The sequence below is a fragment of the Periophthalmus magnuspinnatus genome, chromosome 7 (assembly GCF_009829125.3).
Source record: "Periophthalmus magnuspinnatus isolate fPerMag1 chromosome 7, fPerMag1.2.pri, whole genome shotgun sequence".
Classification (NCBI taxonomy): Eukaryota; Metazoa; Chordata; class Actinopteri; order Gobiiformes; family Gobiidae; genus Periophthalmus; species Periophthalmus magnuspinnatus.
The window spans coordinates 12557282-12581991 of NC_047132.1; the positions used below are offsets into that span (position 1 = coordinate 12557282).

General features: G+C 38.0%; 3 protein-coding genes across 4 annotated transcripts in view; 1 reads left to right on the top strand and 2 right to left on the bottom strand.

Annotated features, from left to right (window-relative positions):
* Positions 1 to 24710, top strand: part of LOC117374110 (protein-L-isoaspartate O-methyltransferase domain-containing protein 2) — a 248400-nt gene that overhangs the window by 25119 nt on the left and 198571 nt on the right. The window lies entirely within an intron of this gene.
* Positions 1265 to 4595, bottom strand: si:ch211-148l7.4 (uncharacterized protein LOC563603 homolog). The gene is given in 3 exon segments (XM_033969585.2): positions 1265 to 1601; positions 1603 to 2900; positions 4454 to 4595. Coding segments are annotated over 2 exon segments (1539 nt in total). The 5' UTR covers positions 2890 to 2900; positions 4454 to 4595; the 3' UTR covers positions 1265 to 1349.
* Positions 6615 to 24484, bottom strand: tbc1d22b (TBC1 domain family, member 22B). 2 transcript variants are annotated; one of them, XM_033969638.2, is made up of 14 exons: positions 24197 to 24473; positions 20578 to 20634; positions 19741 to 19930; positions 18964 to 19102; positions 18285 to 18443; positions 17688 to 17758; positions 17016 to 17144; positions 16807 to 16872; positions 14250 to 14364; positions 13493 to 13599; positions 13201 to 13276; positions 12934 to 13061; positions 12675 to 12770; positions 6621 to 11762 (listed from the first exon to the last, which is right to left on the bottom strand). In XM_033969638.2, exons 1-14 carry the CDS (start codon positions 24250 to 24252, stop codon positions 11634 to 11636), a joined length of 1518 nt encoding a protein of 505 aa, XP_033825529.1. In that variant the 5' UTR covers positions 24253 to 24473; the 3' UTR covers positions 6621 to 11633. The 2 variants fall into 2 exon arrangements, with proteins under 2 accessions (XP_055079219.1, XP_033825529.1); XM_055223244.1 differs by lacking the exon at positions 20578 to 20634 and having other exon boundaries at positions 6615 to 11762; positions 24197 to 24484.

Sequence of the window (24710 nt, forward strand, 5' to 3'; positions counted from 1 at the left end):
GCTCATAAGTCAGCAGACGTCACGGTTGCTAGGCAACGTAACGTAAGCGACGCAACGTAAGAGCAGACAGCAGTTGACGTATGCTCCGTGGTGTAGGGCTGTCCCATTTCGGCATGGCCTTTGCAGCCAAGGGAGGCTACACGGAGTACCCTTTGAAGTGTGCAACCGTCATATTCAGACACGGTCCATGTTTGTTTTGGTTCATTTGGCTCCGCCCAAACGAGAATGCTGCTCTGTGATTAGTGCCCTTTAGCCCACCAGAGGCCCAGTCCTATGGAGCTCAACCGTTACTGCCCCCTCCAGTTCCATAAATATTCCATAATTTTTTTTTCCATAGACTTTAAAAAGAAAAACTTTAAAAATTAAGAGTTGACAGACATCGAGGATGTCTGCATATTTAAAACACAAGCTTCTATGAAATATTTTAATAACTCATTGTTTTATAAAGTTTCACAAACAGATTTTAGATGTTTCTTGTGTCATTATTTCTACAGAGCTGATCAGCTCTGAGCTTTCAAACTTTTAATATTTTTTGTTTGGAAAGTCTATGAGAAAACTGAATGAATGAATTTGAGCTTGCAAATGTCACAAAAATCTATCTTGATGTCCAAGGTTAGACAGGGCTGTGCAATTTATCTAATTTTAAATTGAGATTCAGTCCTGTCAGGGTCTTTTTAAATAAAGAGGTCCACAGCCGATCTTCTGTCAGTAAAAACATGTGGTTTGGAGCAGACGCAAAGAAGAATTTTTGTTTTAAGTGGCAGTGAATAAAGGTCCTAAATTACACAAAATGGACTCTTGTGAGCTCCTCAAAAATATACCCGTAGTCGGATTACTCAAACATATGAATAAAACAAAACACAAGTTTATTAGTCTGTCTACATCTCCAAACCTCAATGTGCTCTTTCACCTTGTGATGTCATGAAGTGGTAGTTTTCAAGTTAACAGCTCCTTTTACATTTAGTTCAGTAGAGATTGGCAATTCCAGGGCTGAAATGATCCAAATGATTCTAGTGAAGGTGTATGGAGTTTAAAAACACAGTGGAGCACTTCCTTTGTTACAACATGACATCACAAGGAACAGAGTGTTTTCAGTTTGAGAGAAGAACTCAGCTCCAGGTCTGTTTGTTATGAGAAAACAGCAAAAAAATAGATCAAGAAATGGTGTAAGATGGGCCCTTTATAAGTCTGTATTGGTTATACTCAGAAAATTCATGTTTCATTCATGTGTTTTTGTTTATAATAGGACAAAACAAAATCTGAAATTGTGACTGACCAAAATGAGGTAAATAAAACAAACAAAAAGTCTTCATAATATTTTTGTCAAATGGCTCAGCCCTGAGACCAGCTCATGTGTCTGTCGTGGCTCCGTTCATTCTCTCCTCCTCCACTTTGGCCTTTAGGTGATCCTGACAGTGCGACAGAAACAGCTCCAGAGCCGAAAACCCCCTCCGACACAGAGAGCAGTGGTACAGTCGAAGCCTTTTAGCACCCGCACGTTTGGAAGAGTCCATTTCACAAGCGCACACACCGCATTTACCTCTGTTCAGCGCAGTCTGGTGCAACTCCGAGTGAGTCCTTAAGTCGGAAAGTTGGGAAAAAAACTTCGGGACAAGAGGGACACGGAAACTCCTCCTCCTCCTCCTCCTCTTCCTCGTTATCCTCCACCCTTTTAGGCACTTTTGGTTGCTTTAGCGCTTTGAAAGTATTTTTGAACTTTGTTTTTTGATGTGGATTTGGCAGCTCTTCCTTTGTCCAAACACTTTTCCGAATAGTTAGCTTAATCGGCGCAACTTTCTTGTCCAGATCTGTTTTTTCAATCAATTTACAATCTTTTGTAGAGTCTTCACCTGGATTATTTGCATTTTTTCCATTATTGTGGGGAGGTGTTGGGTGCTTTTTGGTGTGAGCCCATAGAGATAAATGGTGGAAGAAGACTTTGCTACATACTTGGCATGTGTAAGTACAAGAGCTTGGTCTCCTGTGTCTTCTTACCACTGGTCTAGGGTCCACTATAAATTTCCTACCTCTGCTATGCTTCTCTTTGCGATGCATGTAGAGTTTTGCAGTGTTGTTAAAAACCATATCACAAGACCGGCAGCTAAAAACACTTTTCGACAATCTTCCAGTTTTAGCCTCTTCTCCGTTGGAGCTTTCAGATGATTCCTTCTTATCGCATCTTTTCAATTTCACATGCCGCTGGAACTCTGCCTCATTCCGAAATGTTATGGAACAAAACTTACAAACGCTCTCCCCATCTGGAGCGCACACGGAAGTGGAAGAGGAGGAATCTTCTTCGGAAAGTGGAAAGTCTAAGGCAGGGCTTTCAAAATTGTCCAAACACGGAGGGGGAGAAGCTGTAGCGTCGCATGCAGCCTGCTGGTGGTGCAACAGAGCCTGTTTTTGAGTGAACGTTTTCCCACACGGAGCGCAGGCGTATGGGTTAGCATCTACAATATCGAGCTGCGTGCAAGCTAACTCCTCTATGGGATTTTCAGGGACGTTTGATAGCGACGTAGCATAAGTCGGACTGCTGCTAGTTTGACTGTGATAAAGCTGAGATGAACCTTCACAATTGTGTATTTGCAAAGAGGATTTAAGCGAGAATTCTTGCAAACAGTGTGGACATTGGTGAGGTTTTGGGAGCGCGTGCTGCGTGTCCTGATGCGTTAAGAGTTCAGTGGCGTAGGTGAAGGTCAGACCGCATTCACTGCATGTGAAGGGAAGATTTGGGGCAGACTGTGGCACTTGTGGCGGCCGGTGGTTTCGGCCTAGAGCAGTTTTGGACTCTGCTCGAGCAATGAAACTGGCGAGTCGCGTCAGTGTGTCGGCCGCGGTGCTTGTGCGTTTGAAAGCCTGAGGGGGCGGAGTCCAGCTGACGTCCATCATACTCCACTCACCTGTAGAGACGAAACAGAACAACAAGGGTTAGAACAGAGGAGGCATACTGCTGCCTCTAGTGGCCAGTGCAATTTCAAATACTACATGACACCACACAGGACTACCCTGTTTACAGGCAGCTGCAGAGTTTAAAGTGAGGATACCTGTTAGACCAATCACACTGTTCCTTATATCCCTAGACACTGCTCCTCCCTCACTCTCCCCTTTAGTCCTCCAGACTAAATATATATTATATAACGAAGTTGATGTAGTAATGGTTTGTTTATGTTCACTGCAAACTGCAAACCTACCTGAAGAAAACCTGCTAGACCAGTGAACACACATTTCTGAAATACACAGGATTCTTTGTTAATTTTAGCATTTCACAATATTTCAGGCTTTGCCCAAATACAAATAGATAACATCACAAGTTCAACCATAAAGATTAAAACAGACACTAGGGCTGTCAAAGGTGACAAAAATCAGAAACTACTTAATACTCAAACTAGTATCGAAACTTGTTTGAGCAGGTATCGATACTAAAAAAGTCACATTCACAGGACAGAAATGAACCTTTCCTGAATATCTTAAGAATAATCTAATAAAAAAAAAAAGAAGAAGAATCTTGAGCAGGATCAAGGATCAATTTCCTGAATATCTTTAGAATGATCTTGAGCTGTATCTTTCACAAGTATAAAACACATACACTAGTATACACCCATGGACCACTGTGGAACCTACCTGGACACAGATATAAGGCCACAAGGGAATAGAAAAGAAAGTACTACCAATTTAATGTGGAAAACCACATTCTGTTTACTAAAGAAAAAGTGTTTTTATTATCAGTGTGGTATCGGTATTCCTTTGTATCGTGACAACACCAAGAGGAAGGTAAATGCCTATGGTTGGCATTATAATAATGGTGAACACTGGTCCGCCCAAACATTATACTGTGCACGTGTATATTTTTAAGACAAAATTATGTTCCATGTCGTTTTAATGCTCTTAGATTTGGACATTTATGGGCAAATGTTCCATGTCGCCTTAATGTCCTTCGTTTGGACATTTATGGGCAGTTTTGAAACATTCTTTTTGCCCTGTTGTAGCGGAGTTTCTCCCAGAGAAAATGCGAGAATAAGACTGTGCATTTGTGAACTTAGCTTTCGAAAACTTCTTATTAAAATATGACAAAATCAATGCAAGTACATGTGCAAAAAGGACAAACACATTTTACTGTCTAAAACCTAACGATATTTTGAAGACATTTGGCGCTTATCAAGTTTAAAAATAAGAAAAAAACATAAAAAAGAGGAAGCTCAACTACCAACACTTAACGGTGAGAAAAACATGCGAATTTTCACTTATTTTGCACATATTATAATAAAACAAAACCATTTAAGATACACGGATTAAATGCTTTGGATTTTGAAGCTTAAAATCGTTGTGAAATCCTTAAAACAACTCTTCGGTGAACTCCTGCACACACTGGTTTTTGTTTGCTAATGTTAGCTCGGTGCTAAATGTGCCATTTCTGTCAAATTTGACGGGTTATTCTTTACTAAACTGAGCTCACCTCGTCTCTCAGACACAGCGGGACAGGTGCGTGGACATGTGGCCAGTGCACGGCGCGGTTAAAGCGGAAAATTGCCTGTTTTCACGCGGAGATTCTCGACGTGGAGCAAAGAGAAACTGAAGTTTAAGGAACCTCCATGATTTCACCTTTGGACTACTTCCGCTACGTCACTTCCGCAGAAGTTTAAAGTTATTCAGTAAATAGAAAATAAATAAATAAATTATTAATTTTAATATTAATATTTAATATTAATTATACATTATTATTATTCTTGTTATTATTATTATTATTATTATTATTTATTTTTTTATTTTTTTTAAAGGACATTGTTATGACAAAATGCAAAACATATATAACATGACAAATAGAATGCCCGGAGGGAGGCATACATAGAAAAACAATAGATAACACTGGTCAACACTAAATTTATTGTCTAAGATTTTTAGCTGATTTAGGATAATTTTGATGTGCTGAATACAAAAATCACATTGGTTTTGCTCAATCAGGTCAACGTTCTGAACTAAGCTACATATTTGTTTTTGGACGATTTTGTTTACATGTATGAGTATTTTCACATCATATGATGCAAAATTCTGTTATATTTCTCGCTATAAACAAATTCTGAAGATTTTGCATGTGCCAACTTATGACTAATTGTTTTTTTTATATTACAAGTGAATGAAATGGCTTCGACTAGAAGATCTTGCAAAAATAAGCCTGACATATTCTTCTACATCTGCGGTGAATACACCAATGTTCCTAACAGGAATCAAGTCACAAGTTTCATAAAGCGTGCTTACCATGCTTATTTTGGTATTAAACTTGGTGACCAAGATGACGCTTGGGCGCCACACATGGCATGCAAGTCATGCACCGAGTATCTGCGTCAGTGGACTAAAGGCAAGAAGAGTTGTCTGAAGTTTGGAATTCCCATGGTTTGGAGGGAGCCGACATCAATAGCTACTTCTGGGCTATTGATGTGACTGGGATCAACAGAAAGAACCGAAGCAGCCTCAAGTATCCTGACCGTGAATCAGCACGTCGTCCTGTAGCTCACTGTGATGAAATTCCAGTACCTGTCTTTGTAGAAGTTCCTGACATCAGTGACAAAGATTCCTCCAGTGTGGTTTTAATGATGATGCTCCACATCCTTTTTCCCAAAAGAAGCTAAATGTTCAGGTTTCCTGAGAATCTGGGATCACTGAGTGATGAGCAGGTGGAGAGATTCCATCAGGACATAAAAGAGATGGAGACCAGGTATCAGGGACGCTGGGATGCAGTCATGATGGCTGATTACTGTTGGACTCTGAAGAGAGACATCCCTGCTGCTGAGCATTCAAGGGGTTCATAAAAACAAGTTCATGTCCTGAATTTTGCACAATGATAACGTAACGTTCCAATTTACATGTACTTACCTTTATCAATTAACATAATGTAACATTTAATTAATACATTCTGTTAGAAAACTATTTTTTATCTCCTAAAACATTTTTTGGATGAGAAATATTAAAGAAAATCAACTGATAATGTCACAAAATTGTAATCAATTTAGTCAGAAGATTGGATTTTTCAAAATCAAATTAGCATAAAAACCTGACCTGACTAAGAAAAATTGATATCATTTTTGGATTAAGCGGTGCTAAATGGTCAATTCAGTTAAAAAAAACACAGACAACTTTCAAAATTTTTTTTTTTTGTAACCCAGTGTAATAATATAATTGTGGCTGGTATAAATAAAACTGAAAAGAGCACATAATGAAGCATCAGTCCATTCTCAGCTAATTTATGAAGCAGTTTTCTGTATTTAAACAAAAACATTTGGCAATATGTTCCTCTTTTTAGCATTGGCCAGGATCAAATGGGTCAAAAATAGAGACACCTGGGACATTTTTTGCATAAAACTGGGACAAATCACTGGTTTTAGATCAATCTGTTGGGACAGGGGACATGGGGCTCAAAATTGGGACTGTCCCAGATCAATAGGAAGGTCTGATCACCCTATAAAAATGTAATTTCTTTTGTTCTATTATTTTCTCATGCTAGGATGAGAGAATCTTCTTTACATGGTCTTAAATCAATCAATCAAGTGTCTTTAGAAAAAGCCCTCTGGTCCCATTGACTTCTATTATAATAATTAACCATCAAAGAAGCTGACACCAACAACCAAACAAAATGATTTTATTACAAACAAACAAATAAAATGACATAAACAGTGTCTGACTCACTTCACAGAAAGGCTTAAACACAAAGCACTGGCCTGTGGTCTCAGTGTTTGGCTCAAACTCAAATACCAGGCGACACATGTTTTTTACAATCGTGGAGTGAACAGAACAATAAAAGAACGATTTAAGGCTCAGTTACATTCAGCTAAAAACAAAAAGCTCAAGCATGGATGTGAAATTGTGGTCTGACAAAAAATAAAAAAATAAGTTAGCAGTTTTGTCAAAATACTAAAATTTCAAACTCAATTTAAATACTTTCGATACAAAATTAAGTCAGTATCGATTCCATAATGAACATTTAGGAACAGAATGTAATTTTCATACACAAAATAATATCATATTCGTTCTGGTAATTCTCAAAATATTCTTAAAACTGTTCAGGAAAGCTAAAATTTTGTCGTGTGAATGACTTTTTTAATATTGTTACCTGCGCTAATGGGTATCTAGTTGCGATATTAGTTTTAGTATCGATTAGTATCTGCTTTTCGATACTTTTGCAAACACTACAAGTTAGGCCACTACTAGTGAAATTACATTATAGAAACAGATACTTAGACAGTCATTTCTATTGTAAAAACTAAAATATCTTCACCACAGTTTCCTCCACAATTCACATTTTGCCGGAAGCAGAGGCTCCTCATGTTTAGGTGATTGTCTTATTCTGAACTTACAAAAACAGAAGAAAGCAAAACAAAACAAAAATTATACAAATGATTTGGAATGTGACATAAAAACCACACAGAGCTACATTTATTTGTGATTTTGTGAGAGGCTTAGGACCTCAACATTGACATCCGTCCCAGCTCTGGAAGTAAATTTCTCATTGATTTATCCCATAGACTTTCCAAGAAAATTGATATTAAAAGTCTGAAAGCTCAAGTCTGATCAGCTCTGTGGAACTAATGACCACAAGACTTATACTTTTATTTATCTGTTTCTGAAACTTTATAAACAGCTAGGTTATTAAAACATTTAGCAGAATCTTGTGTTTTAAATGTGTTTTTTGGACTTAAAATAGCCACATTATGGATATTAGTTAGCATGTAGCTGGTTAGCATGCAGCAGGTTAGCACGCAGCTGGTTAGCCTTCGCAGTACCTTTGAACTCTTCATATCTGAATTTTGCCAAAATTCTATGGGAAAAATTAATGGAGGATTTATTTGAAGTGGGCGGGGCTGTGGAGCTGCATTGAGGTGATTCATCTGGAGTTGCCATTTAATGAAGCACAAACAGTCGTTGTTTAGTCAATAGTTTGCCTGGCAAGTCCAGACTGAAAGCTCTCTATTTTTCATACAGTCTGTTTCCCACTACCTCCGTCGAACCTCAAGCCAAAACCAAACATGATCGTCCAATCAGATTTGCTTATTTCAGTGACACATGTGAAACAAAGGAGCTCATTGGTCACTCACTGTGTTTTGCTCATTTATTCTGCAGAAACCCTCAATGTTTTTCAGTCCTGTGATATTTTTGCTCTTTTGTTTTCCCTCATAAGTGGCCATATTTGTTTTGAGACAGACAGATTATGCATGTCCCTGACTGGCTCATCCAACTGTCAATAGTGTAGTATTTTTGAGTTTTTGAATTTGCAGCAGATCAATAAATTTTAGACTTTGGAGTTTTACAGTTACACAAATAATTATATTATAGACTTTTGGTGTCACCATCATTTCAAATCAAAAATAAAAACATTACACTGGAGTGTAGAAATTTATGTAAACATAAATTTCACAACAGCAAAAATAAAATGAAACAAATTTAAGAGTGTAACAAAGGCATTGGGCTGAAGCTGCTCTGTGTCCATTGGACCTCAAGTAAAACGTGTTCACCGAAAAACACTTAAACTGGCTTCATCCAAACAAACTCTAAAGCTGTGGACTCCAGTAGAGTTAAATATGCAAAAAACCATATGAACTTTCACTAAAATAAAACACAATCTGTATCGCTCTTGTTCTGGGAGAATGGAGGAGTACACTGTTAAAAAAAGTAGCATGCAAGCAGGGGCGTTGGCAGAAATTTGGGGGCCCAGGGCGGGAAGGCTAATATGGGTTTCCTCTAATGCAAATTAAGAGGAAGAGGGCCCAATTCTAGGCTGCTAACACCTTGGGACCCGGGACAATAGACCCTTTCCCCCCCCGTCGACTCTCCTGTTTGCAAGTTAAAACATTACTGCTTTCTCCCACTACTTTTTTTTTAACCTAAAATAAACTGCTCAATACTTGTTGGCATTAATTTAGCATTTATCATGGGGAAAAAGAAACATCAGGTCCCTTTTATAATTTTTGAAATAGAAATGATTCAAACTAAGAATATTTGACCTTAGTTTGAGTAATTTTAATTTGAGACAAACAATTTGCCAATGGAATATGACTTGGACTACTGTAATTAAAGCTACAGTATATAACTTTCTGGAGGTGGCTCATCATCTGTATGATTCCATGGAAACAAAGTTCAAACCATTCTTCAGAACATTCTCCAAGGAGATAAATAAGTTTTATGCCATACTGTGGAATATTATGGCCAAAGGAGTAACATTTCCATGGAAACAAGCAGGAAGAAGGCCCTCCTCCAGGCCAAATAATAGTCAGGTTTGCGGAGATGCAAGCCCGCTCAGAGTAAGGAATTTTTTCAGTGCAATAAACACAACCAAGATGAAAAACTAAAACATGCCTTTATGTTAGTGTATGTTTTAGTGAAAAAGTTCCATACAGTGGCTTTATAGATAAAAATGCTTGCAATCAAGTAGATATTTGAGAAAAATTGTCTTATGTAGATATATATTTTTTGCAGTGCTACTTCTGTGCATCTATGAGTTAAAATACTTTAGTTCAGAATATTAACCCAGACTGGATTTGTTTTGAGGTAAAATTTTTGTTTGTTAGTTTCATTTCTTCCACATGTAAAATGGAACCAGCCAATGCTCTCATCTCTAAACTACTCAAATCAACATTATCAGTTTGGGAATTAACCTTTTTTTTTGCAGTAAAACAAATCATATTTACCGTTTATATTCCAGAGTATTTTAAAAACTAAAGTCACGATGTTCAGGTCCTTTGATGCTACACTATAATAAAAGTCTAAAGTTACATCCAAATGTTTGTGCTTTGCCTCCAAAATTATTAAGTTCTGACATGGAGTAATTTATAAATTCACAGAGAAACTGATTGTACAAAGCAGATTTTTAAGTTGAACCACATAAATATGACAAAATATAAAGGCGAAACATGACCTTGAGTTCATGTCCAGTGATAAGACTTATTTACATTTACTCTGCTCTGCCTGTGCTAAAATCTTGCTTTTTCAAACCAGTGAGGACTTACTAGAGCAGCGGTTCTCAAACTGTGGTACCACACTTTACGTAATTTAAAGTCAATTCTATGTAAAGATGCACTGATGCCAATACTGACCTCAAATATAGACACTGATATCGAAAGATTCGCTGGATCGGGTATCGGTTTCTTGGTATGGGTTGTGTCGATATCGTTCTTGGCCTTTAACTGGATGTAATACAACTATTTAGAATGTCTCAGAATATTTGAACTTTTATTCATGCAAAGCTGTTCAGTCTAATGTGAAGAGTAAATAATAGTTACACAACACTATGGGAGTTCTGGTGTAATAATTTAACTGTTTTAAGGGAATAAGAGCCATTTCAGTCCCTACATTGGTATCAGCTAATATCGAGTATGAGCAGATACTCAATGTAAGTCAATGTATCAGTATCAGTATCAGAACTAAAAAAGCCATCACTAATTCTATCCTGTTTCCTTTCGTCCTGTGTAGTCTCGGCACGATACTAAAATTCCAAACTCAATTTCAATATTAAAGAAGACCATGATAATAAAAACACTATTTTTTTAGACAATGTACTGTGCTGTTCCACATTAAATGTTCGTACTCCCATGTGGCCTTATATCTTTGTACAGTAGTCTATGTGTCTTATATTTTTCATTCTAAAGATATTCAGGAAAGGTTCATTTCTGTCCTGTCAATGTTTTTTTTTAGTATTGATACCTGTTCAAATGAGTATCTCATTTCAATACTAGTTTTAATATCGATAAGTATCTGATGTTCAATACTTTTGACAACCCTACCTGGCAGTACTTGAACTGTTATCCATTTTCTCAGGTGATATTTGGTGTAAAGATGTTGAGAACCACTCCGCTAGTGTCCATATATGAAGTTTACACATTCTCACTGGAAGCAAATGAGCGACTAAAAACATTATTGAAAACTTTTAAAAGTGATTAGAACTTTGCGTGTTATAACGTTTCATTTGCATAACTTCCCTTTTGAAGTTAGTTTTAGTCATGAGTTACTCCAAAGAAGATGAGCATCCATCTCTTATAATACATTTAGTCTATGGGGAAAATAAATGGGTTCGTGCACAGTGTTTCGATCCCTTGACAGTGTTTCGATCCCTGCTTCCTTTTTGCAGAATTTCTGTGTTGTTTATCGACGATTTTGTATTTTAAATTTAAAGTGCTTACGACAGGTTGGACTACTTGATTTTCTGTTACCTAGGAACTAGAATGTTAACAAGGGCCAAAACGTGTCTAAACTACACAATGGTTATGATCAGACTAATACAAGGCATTTTTGTACATTCCTTTTCAACTTTTCTTCCATAACTATGATAAATATTTAGTACAAGTTCTATCCTGCCAAACCAAGCCAGAATTAGAAAAACATGAAAACTTGCCATATGCACTTTAAGCTTGTGCTTTACCAACTTACATCTTTGCTTCATTATCTCAAATTTGTCCTCTGCATTTGACCCATCCATCAGTGTCTCTGGGTTAAACCTGCATTTGACCCATGCTTCAGAGTCTCTGGGTTAAACCTGCATTTGACCCATCCCTCAGTGTCTCTGGGTTAAAGTACCTAGCTGGAGGACACTTGTGCATGTTTTGGGGTGTGGCTGTTCTGTTAGATTTGAAATACAGGTGAGTGACAGCAGCTCATCTTTTGTAGTGGCTCGGAGCGTCTGCAAACATATACTTGAGTCTGTAGGCCTCGGCCAATAGGAGCCCCACTTCCTCGTTGCCCCAGTGGATTGTGGGGAGGTTCTGCAGCAGCATCAGAAGGCCCTGAAACAATAAAAGGCGGGTGAGGTACACTTTATTGATAATTTGCAGTGACATCACGCTGGGAGTATTCAGCAGGTATGTCTATAGCAGAATGTTCAGCAGTTACCATTGTGAAACTATGTGCACATTAGTAAACAATGCCAAAAAAGTTTTAAAATTGTCTGAAAACTCAAGAAAAAATACAAAAGTGATTTAAAGAGCACACTTTAGGAGCCTGTGATCAATCCAAGTATTCATGTTTGAGTTTGATTTTACACAAAAAGGTGAGAGTGACTAACTGAAAAAATGTTGGCTAATGCTAGCATGTGACTGTAATGTTGTTTGGGAGGGACTTGTTAAACAGCTAAAATAAGCTCACCAGTTTTAGTTCAACCTAAACCAGCTCTTTCTGGTGAGATTGTGTTAAAACAAAGGGTTAAAGTCTAACAAAGCCTCCATATTTGGAATTCTGACCGCAAGCATCATCGCAACCAAAGAGCCAATCAATAGTTGTTGAAGGTAACGTACCTTCCCACCTGCACCACTGGTTTAACAGGGAGCGGGCACTTAGCAACGATGTCAATCAAAAGTGTTACTAACGCTAGCGGGACTGACCTTGGGAAAAGGCGGTGCCCGATTTTTCTGTTATTAATGTTCACATCTTGAGTTGGAGACATAATATCAAAATAGAATCACCCGGATCATGTAAGGTGAGTTAATATGAACATTTTAAAATAACAAGTCTGACAACAGCAGTTACAGAGAGGGGCCACAGTTTTTCAAAGTGAATTCGATGGAGCTGGAAACGCGCCCATGCTCACTTCCTATTTGGAACACAGCAGCTAGTATGTTAGCTATGTCCATTTATATAAACAGTCTATGAGTCAGACCTAAACCTCTATCACACGGTTATAAAGGGCTCAGAGGACAAACCTGGAAGTCTGCGATGGAGAGGATTTCTTTACGCCATTTTATGAGGAATGCAGCGCAGACATACAAGTGGAAATGGGAGAAGCCCTCGGACTCTGCCTGAAGAACAGATGAAAACAGAAACATTACAACTTTATAAAGTTTAATATGTGTTTGTGAGTTACCAGTCAAGTGTGTGTGGCATTGTGTTACCTGTCGAGTGTGTGTGGTATTCAGTGTGTGTTGTGTGTGTATATATATGTGTGTGTGTGTTGTGCTTTACCTGATAAGTGTCCCAGAGGCGGATGGTGCAGCGCAGAGGCAGCTCTCTCATTAGGAGATTATTCATCCAACGAAACGCAAATTGTAAATACTCCACCTCGTACCGACGGAAGTGCACGTGGACGCCCTCTGCAGGACACAACACACAACAACATATTTAGTAGACGAGTGATAGAGCAGCCAGTATAACCAGTATATTGTCCAGTTTAAACAACAGATTTATGAAGTTCAGACAAACATAAAACTAAAACAGGAGTCGAGAACAGACCATCGATTCTGCTGATGAGCTCCTCCAGCGCCTTCACTTTGTTCTGGATCCCTGGCTGAGCAAACGTGTAATTGTCCTGCAAAAAAAATAAAATAAATAAATAAATACATTTTACAACCCACACACACAGACAGACAGACAGACATATAGATATATATACAAACACACATAGTGTATTTGTATGAATTAGTGCTGCACAGCTCCCGTTTGGCTCTGTGCTCTTGAAGCTGCTCGTCACCTTTAAATTCTATTAGTCTAATATTGTCTCACACTCTGATGCTTCAGCACAGACCTGAATGCCATCCAGCAGTTTGCTCATGCACCAGAAGCTGTCGGCCTCGATGTTCCTCTGAGTTTCTACAGGAAGAGCCGCTACGTCAAAGTTCTCCATGTCCTTCTCTGGAATCATAAGATGAATAAGGGAACAGGTTTATATGTAAATCTGATGATCATCATAACCAAAATAATTGCGATTAACAATTATATCACAGTAATGATTAAAGTTGCTGACTGTTTTAAAATATTATGGATTATAACATTAATATTATGAATAAGTTCCATGTTTAAACAACTCTTGGAGTATTGTACTTTGTTATCAGTGAAAACACCTATGATTCAGCAGAGAAAACTAGGGACTGAAATTTAGAGGCCCAGGCAATAAGCCTGGCATGAGCCTCCCTCTAATATAAGTTAATAGGAAGAGGGTCCAATTCTGAGCCCCTAAGACCATAAGTAGTTAGGTAAGATAAGTAGCTTTTTTCTGCACATTCAAATGATATAATGGTGATTATGATGATTAAATAAAATGTCCCACAAGCGATTATTGTTAACCCTTTTATCACGATAAACAATATTACTCTTGATTGTCTCATCCCTAATTTAAGAACACTACCAGTCAAAAGTTCGGACATGCCCTGACATTCAGTGACATCAAATATATGAAGCAAGATATATGTAATTATGTAGTAAAGAAAAAAAGGTAAATAATTCTTCTAATAAAAAAATAATAATTGTATATTCAAATCCTCAGAGCAGCCACTTTGACGTACCCACAAACTCCGACAGGAATACGACAAAGAAGGGAGTGACCAGGTCGTTGATGCCCTGGACGTATCCAGAAGCCGGGTGTCGGATCGCCCAGATGAACAGGATACGCTCAAACACCTAAACACATACACACACTTTATCACACACAAGTAACAGACTGTAAATGGGGTCCCACAGTTAGTTTGAAATCATTTTCCAGGACTTTCCCAGGACTTTCCCAGGACATTTTAAGTTTTGTAATCACAGCGTCTACAAACAGATCACCCCTTTTTCATGCAGTTTTTATATTAAAAGATATCTGTACCCCAAGTCCACAATTATTGCAAATTAATTATACACCAAGGCAAACATTCTGTATTTAGTTATGTAGATGATCCAAAATATTTTCTGGTAGATGTGACCCCAGTCGCTTAAAATAAACCAGTAAGTGTTGAAGGCTCATTCTTCTCATTTGAATGGTACTTATGGGTCTAGTGCTGTACTTCAACACAGGAAAATAAGGGATGCCTATGTGTAACTGTCCCGCTAATCAGGCAAGATAAAGAGATGTGGGGGGTTTGGGTGTCCTCCCCCAAGTTATTTTGTGCAAAATAGATGTAATGTCCTGCATTTTGGTGGACTATGTGAGGTTTTTAAAAAGAAAGCAACAGCTTTAATATGGGATTAAAACCTATTAATTTGAAATCCAATACTACAGGAAAGCAATTATGGAGAATTTTTCAAGGGCAAAATATATATATTTTCCTATCTTCCATGCATTTTCATGTATGGAAAATAGGCTGTTAATTTTCCAAAAACTTCCAGGACATGTGGGAACTTTGATAATACAAATAAATTAAACTTTTCAAGACTGAGTTCAGAGCCACATTTTAAAGACATCCAGAGGCAACTCTGAACTGTAAACTAATACAAGAATCAAGAAATAAAAGCATCTTAATATACTGAGCTGTTTTGAATTTTAGACTTTCATTTAAAAGCAAAATTATTAAAGTTTTTTCACCAGAGTTGCGTGACTTCTATGGCCAAGTATAAAAATAATCTGATCTTTTAAACAAGCCACAGAAATAATCACTTTCAGGAAATGACTTTCATCACTTCCTGTTTCTCTGATCTGAAATCGCAGCTTCTTCCTCCAACAAAAACAGAACTGTCCAAGAACAGGTCTAACACGAGCTACACAGCACGTGAACTTATAAAGAACATACTAAACATACAAATACTAATGTTTTTTATGGGTTTACTGTTTTGGAAAGTAAAAAAATATTTCAAAGATGTCTTAAAATGTAACTTAAATAACTCTAAATATTTTACATGGACATTTAATACCCAATCACACGACTGCATAAGGCTAAGGACAAGCCGAACCAAAACGAGACAGGAAAGAGGCTTCTAGCTGTTTTCTTTTTTGCTTAAAAAAATGGAACACACTCCAAAGAAAAGCAAAACTGGACACACTGGTGACTCAATTGAAATGTAATAAACTGTTAACAAGCTTTTGTTTTTGTTAATGGACTTATATACACACATGCTCCTGTTTTTAATGTTTTATATGGAATTGTATACTTGTAATTTGTTTATTTTTCTGTTTGCACTGTATTTTAAACAGTGGGTTCCCCCTGTATGAATAAATATAAGTAAATATTCATATTCTCAGAGGTTCCTCCCTTTGCTTTGTGGAGCTCAAACCCTTGTCATTTTCTCAATGGGATTCATGATGAAGCCTCTAAAATGGTTTTCACTTCACAGCTAAGCCTTGTCCAGATCAAGAAATGCTAAAAGTGTAAATCGGGGTTCAAAACAAAGATTTTTAAACATCTATGTCAAGTTATTTTGAGTTTATTTGTGCATAACTACGTTTCATATGTGCTGTTCATAGTTTTGATGCTTCAGTGAGAATCTACAGTGTAAATAATCAGACGAGTGTGTCCAAACATTTGACTGGTTGTGTATGTTTTAGTCATTTTAAAACTATCAAAAAAATAAATAAAACTAATAATAATATTCTTGTAACTCCACAATGAAGAAAAATATTAAACAAAACTACACATTTTTATGAATTATTCTGCTGCTATGTTGTAAGCAAGGATTTGAAACTTAAAAGGCCCGAATAGCACCGTTTTTTAAAAATCTGTTTCTTCATCACAAACAGACCTGGAGTTGTGTTTTATTTCATTCACATGTTTAACACACAAACCCTGCATATTTAGGCTGAGTTCTTCTCTCAAACTGAAAACACTGTTCCACCTTGTGATGTCATGTGATAACACAGGAAGTGCTTCACTGTGTTTTTAAACTCCATACATCTTCACTAGAATTAATCTCTACTGAATTAAAGGTAAAAGGAGCCGTTAACTTGAAAACTATCACTTCATGACACCACGAGGTGGAAGCATTTTGAGCTTTGGAGATGTAACAGACTAATAATAAAGTGTTACACAAATGTGTGAATGAAACAAACACAACTCCAGGTCTGTTTTTGATGAGGTAACAGCAGTATAACATGGCTTAAAGCTCACAAGAGTCAATTTTGGGTAATATAGGACCTTTAAATAACTTTACCTCTTGCACGGCTGGCTGCTGAAATAATGGGATCAGAGGGTTGGTCCTGGGGATGTCGATGTGGATCTACAAACAAAAATATATTAACAAATATAATTATATAATTTTACGAAGGCATAGTATTACCAAAATATCACTACATCCGTAGCTTCCAAAATGACTTAGTTAGTAAGCAGTTACTTGTAAAACGTACACATCTTAAACTGTACCTGTCTGTATGTGTCCCGATGCGGCTCGTCACTTCTGGAGTCATAATATTGTTCTATGAAACCAAAGTATTCCTCTCGTTTCCTCTGCAGAACATGCTCACGGCGCTCTCTGTTGGCTGGGAGGTAACCCTGTATAAAAATGTGTCAAGGTTCAATTATAAAATAACAACAATATTTCTTTAACACTATATGCTTTTGTTAACAGAGGGAAGTTTAACAGCCCTGTGTGCAAGCAAAATGTGTCCCTCTCCACTACAGATATATAATGTAAGAAATTCTTAAAGTCAAAACAAATCTGATGTGTACTGTCTGCATCGAATTATAAAGCGTTTATTGTCTGATAATCAGGAAGTGTGCCGTTAGCCTGCTAGCTGTTGTTAGCTTTACTGTGACATTAAACTCCGCTCTGGTCTCTGAGAGTTGTGCAAAGTGCTTATAAACTCATCATGGTGAATAATTAGGATGTTCTAAATGCATAAGATAAGTGAGGTATAACTTTGGACCACGGCAAACGGTTTTGCAACAGTAAAAATCAGGTACAGAGACTTTAAGCTAACCAGAGCATAAACACGTACAGTAGATTCAACTGTAATTTATTTGAAAAACAACAGGACTTAAAGTGTTTAGTCTTGCACATTAAATAAACCCAGAGACAAACATGGTTCCACTCACAGACAGCAGTCTCCAGGTGATGGGACGGACTTCTCGGGGAATCCCAGACCAGCTGTGCTTTCGGAGTTCATCTAAAAAAAATAAAAAAATAACAACACAGAAATATTAAGACATATTTTGGTATTTTTCTGTTCTATGATGAGATTTGAGCTGTACAAGTTTGAATTATTATTATTATTAACACAAACTCACTAATTAAGTGTTTCTGCCCCCCCCCCCCCATTGCATTGGTAGACGGTTGCACATATCCAGAGTTTAAACCTGCCGTATCACACTCATGATTTCCTGTTTGTGTCTCAGTCAGTTTTAAATGTGGTTTACAAACCTCAAAGCTTCACATGCTGCTGTCATTATTAATTCTCCACACAGAACATGATAAACTGCCAGCCACAGCTGCCCTGGGACAGAGAAGTGAGGCTGACAGTCAGCACCGTTGATCCCACCCACCACCAACCCTCACACACCACATTCATACACAGGCAAGGTATGTGAAGTGTCTTGCCTAAGGGCACAACTACAGCATGCAACTGACCATCTTGTGTCATAAAAACAAATATCCTAACGTAAATAAATATTCTTTAACCCATTCCCTCGTACCCAGGTCAGTGTTGGACGCAGACAGCAGAGCTCTGAACTTGTCCAGGCGGCTCTTCTCGCGGATGGTCATGGGCGGAGCTCCGGAGGAGTTCTGGTCTGAGATCCGAGCAACGAGAGGGATGATAGGGCGAGAGGGGGGCCGCTGTGTGGAGCCGAGGTCTGGAGAAGAATTACAAATATACTGAAATGTTATATACAAGTACCTTTAAACAATGAAATCTGTTATGTTTGTTTGTGTATAATGAAGGTTTGGGTCGTCAGGCTCATTAGGCTGTAGTTAATGTGATATTAAACCTTTATCAAGCTGTAGTTATTGTGATATTAAACCTTTATCAAGCTGTAGTTAATGTGATATTAAACCTTTATCAAGCTGTAGTTAATGTGATATTAAACCTTTATCAAGCTGTAGTTAATGTGATATTAAACCTTTATTAGGCTGTAATTATTGTGATATTAAACCTTTATCAAGCTGTAGTTAATGTGATATTAAACCTTTATCAAGCTGTAGTTATTGTGATATTAAACCTTTATCAAGCTGTAGTTAATGTGATATTAAACCTTTATCAAGCTGTAGTTAATGTGATATTAAACCTTTATCAAGCTGTAGTTAATGTGATATTAAACCTTTATTAGGCTGTAATTATTGTGATATTAAACCTCTTATTAAACCTAGATGTACCTGTGGACTGCAGGTCTGGTTCACTGCTGGACTGGACCATGGTCCCGTTGTGGAGCTCATGGTTGTTCCCAGAAGAGGCTTTCTGCTCCTGGGAAAGAGAGAGGGGGAGGGGCCTGACTGTGGAGCTCTGACTCTGGAGCTGGAGAAATACACAACAGACAGAGTGGCTTTATTAAACAACAGAAACTGTTTAAATGTTTTAAATTATTTTCCCCATTATAATCTTACAGTTGTATTTTTATTGATTCATGTCTGATTGATTAATTCTGTTTTGCAGAAACATGCTAATGTTTGGGCTTTTGTTCCTGGGGCAAAAGTCTGAGGCTGACAGAATGAAACACAGACTCCACTTTAACGACAGGAAAACTGGGTTAAAAAAATCTGATCCACATCCTTTTGTTGAGGTTGGAGGACTGGCCCTCTCAGTGCTCTGTGCATGACACTGCTGTTTTGTCCTGCATTTGAATACTGTGTGTTATACACATGGACATGAACAGCCTTCTAGATAATACCTTTCTCCGTGTATAAATACAGGGCTCATTTGTAATGTAACACATGTGTCGCTGTCTGTACCTTCACTCTTCTGATATCAAATAAAAACTTCTTTCATCTCTCTGCCTGGTCTGAAATCACTTCCTTTACAGTTACATATTATTAATACGTTTCTGATCAATTCATATTAATATGAACAAAATAAATGTAAATAAAATAATACGTAAAATATGTTCCGCTGATACTAAACCCAGGCCATAACCTGTCCTCTCCACAGCCTCACACCTGACTGTTGGAGCCGTGTGATGGAGGCAGATGTGACGGAGGCGGATGTGACAGAGGTGGTGGTGTAAACTCCTCCTCCTCTTCATCGTCCATGTCCCAGGCGTCGTTTGTGCTTCGGGCAAATTCATGGAAACTCGATGCCTTCTTGGTTTTCACGTTGTTCAAGTTCAGCTTCGTTTCTTTCAGATATCTGCACACATCCACAAATATAGAAAAGAGATTAAGGATTAAATGTTTATGTGTTGTTTAGGTTAAAGGAAAAAAATAAACAGGAGAGAGACAAATATTATAAGGTCAGTGTGAACAAAAGACAGTTAGAGCAAGCACAATTAAAACAGATAACATGATAATTAAAGGTGCACTAGGTAACTTTTCAGGTAAAGGGTACGCAACCTGTTGGTGGAGATGTTTGCCTGGAACTTTCAACAATATAGCATTAAACTAGTCTATCTTGCATTTTATTACAGGTTGTTTTATTGCTAAAAATACATTATTAAACAGGTGTATATGTGACCTGTAACTAAGCCCGATGATGTAACCTGCTTGGCATTATAAACGTTTATCCATTTCCATGCAGACAAGACAGCTGATGCTCCACCAGAAAAAAGTTACATAGTACAGCTTTAATAATAAAGCATAATTCAAAATAAATATGTCCAAAGGTTGAGCCATGCGTGAACAGGACACAGGTGTTATCAACTGGAACTGTAAATAAATTAATATAAAAAAAAAAAAAAAGACAAATTCATATGCAGAACAGACCCAAATAAAAACATGGAGGCATGAAGTTTGTGGGTGGAGTTTGTGGGTGGAGGTTCAGGTTGTGGGTGAACTCACGTGCGGCGGAGCTTTGGGTCGAGGGGTGGGTGCTGCGCTCCGTACACAGGCTGAACACTGAGCACAAACGCACACCACATGTATATACAGATTTATAAATGTGTAAGGACACGGGACAACAGGGCTGTAATTCCACTAAAGAAACTCACTGGACTAAAGACGTGTGCTGCCGCTCGATTGGTCATCCTAAAAGGGGGTGGCAAAAGGTCTCAAAACTATTACTATAAGCGCTCTCTCTGCTGATCAGGCACTTTTAAAACTGCAGCAAGATTTTAATGAAACCCAAAATTTCCTCAAGAATCTCACATATATGTACATGATTTTTTTTTTATCTTTAAGTGATGTGCAAGCTACAATCTTTATACACTACATGGTGAATTGATTGAAAGAGTCCCCACCATAGACTGTATATATAAATGGACATGGCTAACCCACTAGCTGTCACATTCCAAATAGGAGGTGAGCATTAGTGCGCTTCTGGCTCCATCGACTCTGGCTCCATTTCACTTTCTATTGAAAAGCTGTGGCTCCTCTCTCTGTAACTGCTGCTGTCAGAATTGACATTTTGGTCTTAAAATGTTCATATTAACCCACTCTACATGATCCTGTTTTTTTTTTATTTCACTTTTGTGACCGTAAATCAAGATACATTACATAACAGGGAAAGAAGGTGCCTGATTGCTCTTATTCATGAGGTTGCTCCCGCTAGCGTTAGCAACAGGTTTGATTGACACCGTTGCTAAGTGCCCACTCACAGCTAAACCAGCCTTGCTCCGGGTTGGCTCTTTGGTTGCTATGATAGTCGCAGGCAGAATTCCATATGTGGGTCTCTGCTCCAAATTGGCCTCTATAACTGCCAGCCTCAATGAGCCTTGATTCATTTGACTGGAGCTGAACGCTGTGGGTGACGTCACACTCACTTAGTCCATGTCTTTATACAGCCTGTGGGTCTAATACAGCGAGTCTTGGCTCTAGTCTCCCATAGAAATAATCAGGTAAATACCTTTTGGATAGTTCATGGTGAAATACAATGTATTGAACAGGGTACATCTGTTGAGAGATTCAGAAGAATCTAACATGAATCTGACATAAAATACTAATTAGTCTGTGATTAGCTAACAGGTCAAACATAATCTGATCTTCTGAAACATGGCCTGAAATTCTTCGTCTCCATGGTAACAGTGCACTGTACTAAATAATCATAATGCGTTTTTAGGTCATTTTAAGCTCATGTGCTTTCTTTGGTAACGGTCTTTTTCTGTTTAAAGGGCCCATATCACACTATTCTCTGATCTCTGTTCTAATGTTCTTTACTCATCACAAACAGACCTGGAGTTGTGTTTTGTTTCATTCACACGTTTAACACACAAACCCTGCATATTTAGCTAGAGTTATTCTCTCAAACTGAAAACACTCTGTTCCACCTCGTGATGTCATGTGGCAATACAGGAAGTGCTCCACTGTGTTTTAAACTCCATACTCCTTCACTAAAATCATTTGGATCATTTCAGTCCTAGAATTGCCAATCTCTACCCAACTAAAGGTAAAAGGAGCTGGAACAGAGCATTTTGAACTTTGGAGATGTAGACAGACCATTATTAATTATTTTTCATTATTATTACAATGCTGTTGACCTCCACAGGCTGCATACACCTCCTCTTCATCCACAAACTGCATATACCTCCTCTGCTCCAGTCTGTGTGTTATCAGAGGAGTCCAGGGACAGGCTCATATCACTAAAGACTTCCTCTTTAACTGTCTGTGTCTGTATCTGTGTTTGTTCCACTCCTCCTGCTTCTCGTCCTTCTCCTCCTCCTTCTCCTCCTCCTTCTCCTTCTCCTCCTCCTGCTCCTCCTCCTGCTCCTCCTCCTCCCCCCCTCCCGCTCACATTTTCCTCGCTCTCCTCTTCTACCTCCGCCTCCTCCTCTTCCTCTTCCTCCTCCACAGTTTCACTCATCACGACAGACCAGAGACACAGAGACACGCCCAAGACTCAAAGATCTGCGGCTCAGGTTACCTCCTCCTGTGTGGTGTGAGGCCAAACAACAGCTCTGGACTCAACAAGGTGAATCGTTTTTAAAACATTACAATGACGTTAACAGATAACCCTGTGTCATGTGACCATTTCATCCGTGCTCTAGTGTACAACACTTTCGATGCTGAGGAATAGACTCGATACTCAATACTGATCTCGAAATCACAATGATAATAAAAACCCTTTTTCTTGAGACAGTTTACTGTGATGTTCCACATCAAATGTTTGTACTTTGTTTTCTATTCCCATGTGGCTTTATATCTGTGTAATCCCTCAGTGTCCAGTAGGTTCATAGTGGTCCATGGGTGTAAACTAGTCTGTTTGTCTTATACTTGTTCTGATACGGCTCAAGATCATTCTAAAGATATTCAGGAAAGGTTAGTTTCTGTCTTGTGAATGGGACGTTTTTAGTATCGATATCTGTTCAAATGAGTATCTAAATTCAATATTAGTTTTAGTATCGATTAGTATCTGTTTTTTTATCATTAATTGATGTTTTGTTCTTTGTTAAAGTCCACGTATTGCATCACAACCTCCTATATTCCTGTGTGTCAGATACCCTTACATGCGATAACCTCGTGCGTCCGATGCCTTCCAATATGCCTTTATCCTTGTCTGGAAGATGTCCTCCCATCCTCCTATATTCCTGTGTGTCAAATGCCGTCCCACCCTCCCATAACATAAATGACCAGAGAAACATTTACTGATTCTTGTTTAAAGTAAAAATATTGCCCCAATTTTATGCATTACATACATCTGAAAACAACCACTGTACATATATAAAACCACTGTACATATATAAAACCACTGTACATATATAAAATCCTATACCAACTTAAAAAAAATGAAATCACATGATATGATAACGTCAGATTTTTATCAGTAAACGGCAGTGACAAGTTCAAACTTTTCAAAACGATAAGGTGTAGGAACAGGCTTTTGACAGGGTATAAATTCAACACAAGGCAATACAAATACAGGAGAATAAAGACAGAATTATTGTAGGTTTCATCTAATTCTTAGTTTGATTAATTAACAAAAGAAGTAGGCAAATATGAAAACTTAACACAAAAACAGTGAAGATACGACTATGCTACTGACTAGAGGACTTCTTGTAAAATATTTAGTAGCAAATATGTCTAATATTTTGCATAAGTGCATACAATATTCGTCATGTATTGTTTTGAAGTAATTTCTGATATATTGTAATAGTAATAAAGCTGCTTCTCCCAGCTCATGTCGAGTTGTCGCTTATCTGTCTTGTCTGGTTTCTCTTCAAATAGAGATTAACACGTCACTAAATAAGATGAAGACAATTACGTCATAATAATTCATGTTTAATCCAATTAGTTGTTAAATTACCCTTCTGCGGTTGTGTGTATTCTATTTTTAAACTACTACTTACACTTGTTTTGAAGTAAAGTAATCCACACTTTTTGACAGGTTTCATCTTGCAAGTCATAGCATATTGTTCACCAAAAATAAAAATATATACATGATTAGCAGCTTGTCATGTAATCTGGTCATTACTTACAACTATACATGGTTATACCAGTGAAAATAGGTGATGATTTGACCACTAACCTTCCGGGAACCTTTGCGTTTCTCCTCCAAAAATTGACCCGGTTTTCGGTGGCCATGCTCGTATCCCACAGCCCCCGTCAGACCGACACACATCCAGGCTGCGTACACCTCCAAAACATCGGGGAAAAGCTTCGGTATTCCGCCCGGGACTCTCGGATCATCTGTGAACACGTCTCCAGTCGACATTCGTGGGTTTAAACAGCAGGATTATAGTTTTATTTCGCTAAATGTGCCTTGTCGGAGGAGGATGATGTGGGAGATAAACTGTGTGAGCCGCCATCTTGGAGCGGGTAGACGGGCGCGTGATTGGTTTGTGCTAGAACAGGTGCAGCGAAGGTAGCCAATCCACAAACACGGAACATTACAGTGCTTTTTCATAAAATAAACTAATAATAATTTTCTTTTACGTGTTATGGGCAATATATTAAGCGTTATGTAAGTTACAAAATGGTTAAGTTTTAAGTTACAGCAGAAAACGTTAACAACATAATGAAGCAAATTATGGTTAAGTGAG